The 10,469-nt window shown below is 43.2% G+C and overlaps 1 protein-coding gene across 1 annotated transcript in view; it reads right to left on the minus strand.

Moving 5' to 3' along the window:
- The window catches only part of LOC143497502 (voltage-dependent calcium channel subunit alpha-2/delta-1), a 71,633-nt gene that overhangs the window by 36,509 nt on the left and 24,655 nt on the right, over window positions 1–10,469 (minus strand). Inside the window, exons 4-6 of the mRNA XM_076993376.1 lie at window positions 5,059–5,118; window positions 4,377–4,412; window positions 3,561–3,693 (exon numbers count right to left, since the gene is read on the minus strand). Of these exons, the coding sequence (XP_076849491.1) occupies window positions 3,561–3,693; window positions 4,377–4,412; window positions 5,059–5,118 (229 nt within the window). The remainder of the gene's footprint in view (window positions 1–3,560; window positions 3,694–4,376; window positions 4,413–5,058; window positions 5,119–10,469) is intronic.

The raw sequence follows: 10,469 nt of genomic DNA on the forward strand, positions 1-10,469 counted from the left end.
GCACACACAGGGCTAGTTCAACTGTGTTAACACAGATTCACACAAGCACACACAGGGCTAGTTCAACTGTGCAGAGGTTTCAAGTTCAAGAGCAGGAGAAAATACAGGTGTAGGACTTGAGCAGAAGTTGTGTGAACAGACTAAAACTACATCCTGCTACATCCTGCTCTAAACACACAATCCTTGCTGTTTGTACTTAGAAAGTTCATGAACAATGTGTATTGTACTGACTGAAATATCATGCTCACACACACACACGCACATTCACACATGCTTGTGTGTGTGTGCTTGTGGGTGAGTGTAAAATGGGGGTGCAATTTACACTTGTCTCACTGACTGTGAACAGTATAATTCTATCTAATCCACAGAGAGCTCTCCTGTTTCTGCAAATAAGCTGATTGACTTTATTGCATAATCTGTGAGGGAACCATGGAAACCTGTAATTGTCCCATCAAATCTCTCATCTTTGAAAAGGCCGTGTATGGACACGATGCTGGAAGTGTTTTTGAAGAATGTTCTCATCAGAGAGGGGAAAACATCCTATGTGTCAACAATAAATCTAATGAACTATGAAGAATTGGGTGATATAGTTGCCATAACAATTTACTTTATTGACAGCTGAGGGCATAAAGGATCACACAGCCTAGAACAGTTTTGGTATGATGTATGTGTCCATGTCGCTTTCAGTATTAGTGGTGTAACTTCAAGAGAACTTTTGAGGAAACATGAGAGAATAACTTGAAAATAAAACAATTCAGAGACGAAGGTTACGTGAACTTAACATTACTGCTGTATTCAACTTTCATCTACACATCAATACATAAAACAATAACTTACACTTCAGCACATATAAATACAAAATATATTCAACAAAAAGTTCAAATTACAATTTCAAGCTTTTTACATTATGTGAGGAAATTCATTGTATGTAGATACACCTACAAATGCATTCTGCGCACACAGACACCGAGCCCCACATTCTATTGGGCTCCGTCTCTTCGGGAAAAGCAGTTTCACAGGGCTGTTTCCTTCAGTGTCTGTCTTAATGACGGTACATTTTTATTGCATCTTCAGACCACGGCAGGGTTAGCCCACCTACACCTTCTCCCCCTTAAACGACGTGACACTTTATTCTGGAAAATCCAATTTTCTCCCCTACGGGAGCCAGGAGCCCAAGCTATTTGAGTGTATGTTTGTGAGTAATAGAGGTTGATGTGTGTGTGCTTGGGTCTGAGTGCTGTTAGATTAGAATCACTATCTTCTCATGCTCCAAGTGACAGCTAACAACATACATTAAACCTGCTGTACACAATAAAGACACACAGCCAAATAAAATATAATCTTTCTTCTTCCTTTATTTAACGTGTGCAATCAGACTCACACGGAGACATAATACTCAAAGTCCTGCAGCAAATAACCACTTCTTAAATGGTAGACAAGTGACCTCTGAACTTTTTCTCCATACTAAGAAGTGAAACTACTTCATTACTTCCTCGTGTCTTTCACACAAAGGGACAGACTGCAGACAATACCATCACTCCTGCATACACGCGCCCTTCCCCCTACATTTGAGCTCAGCTTCAAATCACACATCATGACTACATGCAAGACAGCTTACTTTCACCTTCGAAACATCGCTAAGGTCTGAGATATGCTCTCTCCTGCTGACAGTGAAAAACTTGTCCATGCATTTACCACATCAAGGCTAGATTATTGTAACACTGTTCTATCAGCTCTTCCAAAGAGCTCTATTTCGCACCTACAGCGAGTTCAGAACGCGGCTGCAAGGGTTCTGACCCACAGGAGAAAGAGACCATATTACACCTGTACTCCACTCACTGCACTGGTTACCTGTCAGCTTTAGAATAGATTTTAAGGTTCTAGTCATGGTTTTTAAATGTCTTCATGGTCTTGCCCCTCTTTACCTCAGTGAAATGATGGTTAGATATGTTCCAGTCAGGTCTCTCAGGTCTTCAAACAGTAATCTACTGGTGATTCCTAAAAGCCGATTAAAGATTGGCGAGGGTGCGTTTAGCCACTATTGCCCAAAGCTCTGGAATTCTCTTCCTGAAGAGCTCAGAGGCGTTTCATCCCTGAATAGTTTTACGAACAGTCTAAAAACATTCCTGTTTAGATCCGCTTTTAGTTAAGAAACTCTCAATCTTATTTACTTTATTACATTATGTTGTCTATTATTTTCTAAATCTAATTGTCTTAATAGTTTTATCTTATTTACTTTATGTTTTAATTATCTTATTTACTTAACTTTTTTACTTTTTATGTTGTTTTAATATTTTTATCTTTAATTTCTTTTAACATTTTCTTTTTGTCTTTTTGTCTTATCTCCTTTTAATGTTTCTTTTATTTATACTGTAAAGCACTTTGAGTTGCATGTATGTATGAAAGGTGCTATACAAATAAAGATTATTATTATTATTATTATTATTATTATTACACCCACTCCTCACCTAACCCTAGAGCTGGGTGCATAGACCTGGGTGCATAGATCTGGGTGTGTAGATCTGGGTGTGTAGATCTGGGTACACGGTCATACTCGGCCACGCGGCCAGGCGGCCAGGGGCTCGGGAGCAGGTCGAAGGTCGAAGACCCCGTCCTGTGTGAAAGGCGCTCAAGCAGAGGTCAGGCTTTATTAAAGTGGAGATTAAAGTGGAGTGTAGCCCAGGGTAGAAGGATGAGGAGGGAATGATGAAGGCTAAGCCTCCATTAGCCTGGCAGCTTTACTGCACAGTTGTTTCCATTAATCCTGTTTGCTTATTTCTAATCATAGCATAATTGGACTCATGTCTAAGAGCACTGGTGCTGCCATGTTCTCTGAGGCTCCTCCCTCCTACAATGACGTCTTCCACCTCCACGCGAATATCGGAAGGAGAAACTTGTCCACTCCTTCAGATCCACGAAGCCCCACTGCTACTCAGACTACTGCTACTTGAGGTCAAATCAGACACTGATTCATATATATCCAAGAGCATCAGGCAATAACCTGAATTTAGCTGTGCTAGGTGTGTATGTGCATGCGTGTGTGTGTGTGTGTGTGTGTGTGTGTGTGTGTGTGTGTGTGTGTGTGTGTGTGTGTGTGTGTGTGTGAGAGAGAGAGAGAGAGAGTGTGTGTGGGCTCATGCAAGGTTAGGTCAATAGGTAAGGGACACCTAACGCTGTAGGTCCAGATGTGCAGAAGTGCGATATACCAGGCCTGGCTAACCTGTTACCTCTGCACAGACGTAAGCACAATAACCCCGTGAATGCAAACACACCAAACACGCCAAAAAATCACTGGAAAAATAAATCCTCCCCAAAACATTATATGCTGATGCATAAGCAATCCTGTGTGTTCCTCAGCATGACAGGAGTTGAAATGGAATCTCCGTTTTCCAACTGTATATATTATTGCACAGTCCTTCTGTTCTCAGGATGGCATGTGTGCCTATGTTATATTATAGTTCAATTCTCAGTGCATTTATACATATATAGCATTTGCAGGCAATGTATAGAATACATCTGCATGAATTCAGCAGCCGTGTTTACATAAGGGCAGTACTCACATCCATCATATATGTCTGTAGGGATGTGCACAGCAGTGTGCTTGTAGGAGATGAGACGGTTTTTGAACAAGGGGTCCTCTCTAAATTCAGGCCGGATGCGTTTTTTCGTCCTTTCTGTCTCGTTAGCTTCAAGCTGGAGGCAACATAAAAACATTTCTTTAAGGCAGACAATGACATCAGCATTAAAATCATAAACCAATCAAAATGGAGTTAGCGTGAGTGCACCACTGCTTCCTGTGACACGCTAACGCGCAGGTGCGTGACAGGCAGTGGACTTCACCATATCTGCATCTGTTATCTGTTGGACACTCATTAGCTGCTCAGAATAGCTCTCGCGCCTTCTATATCAGACACGCTCTGGTTGTGCGAGCTCACGGCTCATCTGTCTGTCTCTGATTCTACGTTGACTCTCTCCACCCCACCCCCCCCTTCTCTCTGTGCTAATTGGCAGGTGTGATGTATGACGTCTGGCAAGAGTGCATTCTGCAGACTGAGGGTCACAGCCATTCGGGATGCACACAGGCTTTTCAGTGGTTCTCCTCGGCACAGATGAGTTTGGATCCATACATCATGAGACCGGTGAGGAGAGCCAGCTCAGCTAATGAACTGGGAGGCTGCATGTTAACGGATTTAGCGTTAAGGGGAAAAAAGACTCAATTTTTCAACATTGCAAAGGGACGTCTGACACGTTTTTCTAATGACCTCAACAATTACAGGGATTAAATCTATCTGGACCAGCGCGCCATGGGACGTCATGTGGACATCGCAAAGAAACAAGAGGTTAAAGAGGAGCGTTTAACAGAAGCATGCACTTACGTTGTCCTTGGCATTATAATAAACGATGTCGTCGTCCTGTGAAGAAAACAGAAGGATTTCCTTTACCGTGAGGTCAGCACTCCCCCTGTCTAATGTGCTGTTCCATTTTCACACAAGCATGTGAACAGATGAGAACGATGTGCAAAGGTCTTAGGTCACCATTACACCTATTGCCTTATGTCCATATTTCACGTCCTGTCCCAGTGGGCCCCAGTTTTTTTTTTTAAGTGAGGAAATGTCCTGGTTTTTAAATTACTTTAATTGGACTATCATTTGTTATTGGAGTTTTTGTTGTTGATATTTACTGAAAAGCATTTTTAATAAACCAACTGTAAAAATCATGTAATTGTAGGATTACGTGGGCCTATGTTAAGTGAGTGCATCACACACACACACACACACACACACACACACACACACACACACACACACACACACAGATGGTAATTTGGGATCAGTGTCTATAATAGTGTAAATTAGAAATTAGATCAAGGAAATCTGGCAACAAACAAAATTCTAAGGCAAGTGTACATATTGATCCATGGCAGCCATGAATATTAACAACACAGCACAAACAACTCCTCAGGTACTCACTACAAACTCATCAGGTACTCACTACAAACTCATCAGGTACTCACTACAAACTCATCAGGTACTCACTACAAACTCATCAGGTACTCACTACATATTCAGCCTTCCATTCGTGCTGCATCTGGAATTCCTCTGCAGCCTTTGCCAGAGTCTATAAAAGAGAACAGAATTAAAATGAACAGACACTCCTACACTTGATTTAACTGAGACATTGATTCTGACAGTAAAAGTGCCGAACACGTCACCTCATGCTGTGTTTTGTAAACCTAACCAGTTGGCGTCTGATGTTATTATTGCCCTGGTACAAGCTCCTACTTTCTGTTCCCAGAGTTTAACAAATGAATAGGTGCCAATGAATGAATCCAGGCCAGTAACACCACACTCGTTATGATCAGGACAGACTGGATGGTGTTCATCTCTTCTGCTGCGGACGGTGGCGTGTCAGGTTCCTTTGCAGAGACTTTGCTTAACTGTCATCCCAAGATAATGAGCCATCAGCCCAGTGCATGCGTGTTTCTGGCAGGCGGGTTAAGAGTACAAAGCCAGTGGTTTGACAAGCCCCTGGGCTCCCTCACCCGCAGAGCAGAGAAGACCCAGAGCAGACAGAGAGTGCAGTGTGGTCTGCGTTATCATGGCTGGCCCTGGGGCGAGATCTGTGGCTCCTGCATGCAGTTAGTCACTGGTGGTTCTGCAGACACCATTATATCTCAGAACTCCAACTGGCAACTTTAGGTTCCCCACCATGGATCCTGGTTCCATGTGCTGGTTTGCAGTAGTAGTAGGTGGTGTGGCGAGTATCCTAGTCCCATTATCCTGCAGGATATTTTCTGGCTTTGACAAGGTAAATCTCCATATAGTTGGGCATCTGGCACATGGTCTTGCCATCTGATGCTGCATACAATTATGAGTGTCCTTGAATATGTGCCAATAAACGATTTCTCTAACGATGTGATCACATCCATGGAGTAATGTGGCTTCGACTGTGGCAGTAAAAGTGCCAGCATTACTTCACATGTTAAGACTTCCTTTTTCTTGTCATTAAGAGCTTTCTATACCAGTCCCACCCACATTTTGTTCTTATTCAGGTGATTTTACACAGGAGTCCTGATATCTGAAGCCATCGACTTCTTTCAGTACTTGTCCATACATAATTGTCAAGGGACTCACTTGTCACAGTTTTCCCTCATTCTCGCAAGTACTGATGCCCAAGCCCACATTTCTGCTATCTGCTTCAATTTGATATAGTAGTTCTCTGTCTTGATATAGTAGTTCTATGGCTTGATATAGTAGATCTATGGCTTGCTCCATGGTGTTAGACAGCAAGCAGACGTCCTCTAGAAAGCCAAGGTCAGTGAGGGCAGTAGCAGGGTGCCTTCTCCATCTCCTTGGGGTAAGCCCCAAACCTGCCTCTTTACCCTGGGGGCGATTCACATGGCAATGTCTAGCACTGTTAGATATGGTGGTAATGTGTTTTCCATTGCATCTCCCAGCAGAAACTCTTGCTAATATCTCAGACTCATCTCACACTCATCTTTCCACATCTGGAGCACTTATACATGAGTTTTACTGTCTATAGTCTGGATAGCTTAAAGTAGTTTTGGAGGACTATCGTAGGCATTTAATATTCTCATCACTTTACTGTGATGGATACAAATGCCTTGAAGCACAGGACTGCAGTGAGACTGTTTCTCTTTAATTCACAATAATGCCACTCAAACCATGAATCTGTGCCACTGTGTCTGAACCCATTTTGTTTGATCATGAGTTCTGGGTCCTATTTGGTTCAGGATCATTAGGTTCATTTATAATTTCATTAATAATATAATTTCATAAATTTCACAGTAATGATTTGTTTTGGAAAAGTCTCTTCTTGGGACTGGTATTATGATTATAGTTACACATCTTCCAGTATGATTCTGACATGCTTCCTTTAGCCAAGACCCTATTACATATTTCTAGGACAATATGGTCCAACTCACAATTATTAATTACTTCACTGGGTGTATTATCTGGTCCTGCACATTCCTTGGTTCAAGGTTGACTTGACCCTTGACCCTTGAGTGAATGGCCCATCATTTATTCTCAGCCACTGGAGTAAGACAAAGCAAGTTCTTAAAGCGACTCAACCAGGACTGAACATTTTCTGTCATTCATTCAATCACAATCTACCATGCCTCCCTGTTTTGGCCACTCCCACTTGCTTCTCTCACACTTCCTGCCATGCTCATCAGCTTTTCCTCTTTCAACATGTCATCCATGCTGTAGGTCCTTTCTCTTGCAGTTAAGTAAATTGTGATTCTCTTGACAGCTCTTCGCGTTTAGCTTGTGACGGGCGTCCGCCCACAGCTGCTCTGGCTGTAGTGACATGAGGGGCGTCTGGACCTTGTCTGGTTCTTTTCTCTCTGAGGAACATCTAGTGCTGCAGATACCTGATGTTCTACAAATGTTCCACATAGGCCACTGATTTGTAAATGATTGGGTACCTCAGCAGTGGATCTGACTCTGGTGATGTTGAAAAGACTATCCAGTCCTGTTGTGCCTTTGAATTCAATTTAGGTCCTCTGAGACTTCACTTAGTTTGTGTGATTACTGCTCTGTGGTCTGATCCTACTGTTTTTAAGGTGTTGTTTGCTTCTGTGTTGTGGAATGAATTTATCCATTCGTCATATTAGGATGCAGTCTAACTGCTGAAGGTCACCAGTGCCACAGTCTTTGAATGTGTACCATTTTTCTATCCTTCTCCTTAAAATAAGGTTGTGTTCTTGATGTGTGTTTGCAAGAAACATCCCATTCCTGTTTGTGTGATGGACTAATCTAGCATGAAAATCCCCAAGAATGATTAGAAATGAGGCGCTGCTACAGACAGCAGAGCTGACTTCAGGTCTTCATGGGAAACTTCTACTTCTTGGGGTCTGTGTTTGTTGGTGTGTATCACTAGCAGTAGTTACTGTAGGTTGCTGTTGATCTCAGGTAACAGGAGGCATCTTGTGCATTTGCAAACAAATAAAGCCTTATGAGATACAGGGCTTGGCAGTAAACCAGCTGAGTAGTATACCCACTCCACCAGCTGAGGTTTGTGTCACTTCTACAGGTTGATGACACGACTAAGCAGTATGTTCCGATGCTGGGGTGTGTTCAGGATAGTTAACTATATCAGGGTCCCTAACACCATGTTCCTACTGTGTCAGTGTTCCAGGTTTGACAGCAGTATGCAGTGTTGATATTGTTTGTTGCAACATATATTGCTTTTCTTCACTGCACATGTGCATGGAGTCGTAGCAGATGTGCATCACTGTCAACTTATTGAAGAGATTTAAATATTTCTGCTATGCATTCCTGGCATATAATCACCATGATGGCCAGGATGCACCACACTGAGGCACTGAGCCAGACCTGAGTCTGGGGTACCAAGAGGGACAGGAAGGGACTTACACACTGTCCATGCTTCTGCTCCAAGAAGCAAGAGACTGCAGAGACTATGCTAATCAGACAACACCACACACTACCAATCAGACAACACCCCACACTACCAATCAGACAACACCCCACACTACCAATCGGACCACACCCCACACTACCAATCAGACAACACCCCACACTACCAATCAGACAACACCCCACACTACCAATCGGACCACACCCTACACTACCAATCAGACAACACCCCACACTACCAATCAGACAACACCACACACTACCAATCAGACAACACCCCACACTACCAATCAGACAACACCCCACACTACCAATCAGACAACACCACACACTACCAATCAGACAACACCCCACACTACCAATCAGACAACACCCCACACTACCAATCGGACCACACCCCACACTACCAATCACCCTGCACACACAACACACCCAACACTGCACACCCAACACCCAGCACACCCAACACTGCACACCCAACACCCAGCACAACCCAAAACTCTGCACACCCAACACCCAGCACACCCAAAACCCTGCACACCCAACACAACCCAAAACCCTGCACACCCAACACCCAGCACACCCAACGTACTCAACACCAGCACACACAACAGCCAAAACGCCCAACACTGCACACCCAACACCCAGCACACCCAACTGCCAGCACACTCAGCACACCCAACACCCAGCACACCCAGCACACCAAACACTGCACACATTCACTTACATGCTGTGGTCAAAGGCAAGACCAATCATGTTGGTGATCATGAGACTAACCCAGCCCTCCTAGCGCAGGCAGCTTGGTGATCTTGGTGACAAGCCCGACCTGACGCTTGGTAATTCCAGCTAACCAAGCTGGACTGACGTGTCTCTGCAGCCGGACTGACACGCACATCAGCAGCAGAACCACCGGCTACTCTTTCTCCTCTCGACCGGACATGGCAGACATTACAGACGCCGCTGGTTGGACGTCTACCTGCAAGACGTGTGCCAGTGTTGACTAATGCTGCCCTGCACTGCTGAATCTTATCTGCCTAAACCTGGTGAAAATGTGAAATTTCAAAGCTCTGATGCTGTCTGGAGTCCTGACACAAGCTGCGCAATTTCTGTACATAGTTAGAAAGCTTTGAAATCTACAGATTCTCCAGAAACAGCTGGACAATCACCCTCTTGACTTCAATGAGCTTCAGCAAAGAAGGCAGTAATGCCGATCAACAACAATCATTTAAAAGAAAAAGTTTTCACTAACCAAATTGCTACCATATTTAGGATTACTCACTCCTAGAGGCAAGTGTGAACTGAAAGAAGAGGGTTTTTTGCAGGGCCTAACACAGCTGACAGAATTACTATCTTATAAGTGGTTGTGAAACTTAGTATGATATGTTGACATGCCATGACTTATGGCATGGCATGACTACGGCATTTAGACATTAAGCCAAAAAACATCACTATAAGGCTGGCAACAGCATTCTATAATGAACAATAATGTTTTCAGAATTCTGAATGTCCCTGTGAGACCAAACTCTGTTCTAGCACTGCATATACAAAAATAATGCTAATATAATTTTAGCAATTGTAGTATACATTTAACATAATTTTACACTCACCAGACAATATTAAGAGGTGTGTTTTGCATATAATCAGACACAGTAGCAAATTGATTGGCGCAATTTGTTTCCTCCATTCTTCACTTGTTTGTTTCTGGCCACAGGACTTATTACTGGAGATTATTTGGGAGAGGAAACCATTCTTAAAACAGTATAAATACTAATGTTCATAATACAGACCTGGCATGGCTCTGACTGTTAGAATGGAGCAGGTTTATCAGGCCAGCAAGGCTGCAGATGGGTTTAACAGGTCTGAGCTGGAATGACACTTGTCTACCACTTGAACATATTCACCCGACAGTGGGCAGAAACCTGGCAAGAGAATAGCTAAGAAACTGTTCATGGCAGAAGATGAGTTACAGACTAACACCTACAGACGAGCTGTTTCTAATAAAGAGCCAGGTGAGTATTTATATAATTTTGCCAATTGCCATTATATTTCCATTGAAACATTTGGCAA

This window comes from Brachyhypopomus gauderio, chromosome 2, assembly GCF_052324685.1.
Source record: "Brachyhypopomus gauderio isolate BG-103 chromosome 2, BGAUD_0.2, whole genome shotgun sequence".
NCBI lineage: Eukaryota > Metazoa > Chordata > Actinopteri > Gymnotiformes > Hypopomidae > Brachyhypopomus > Brachyhypopomus gauderio.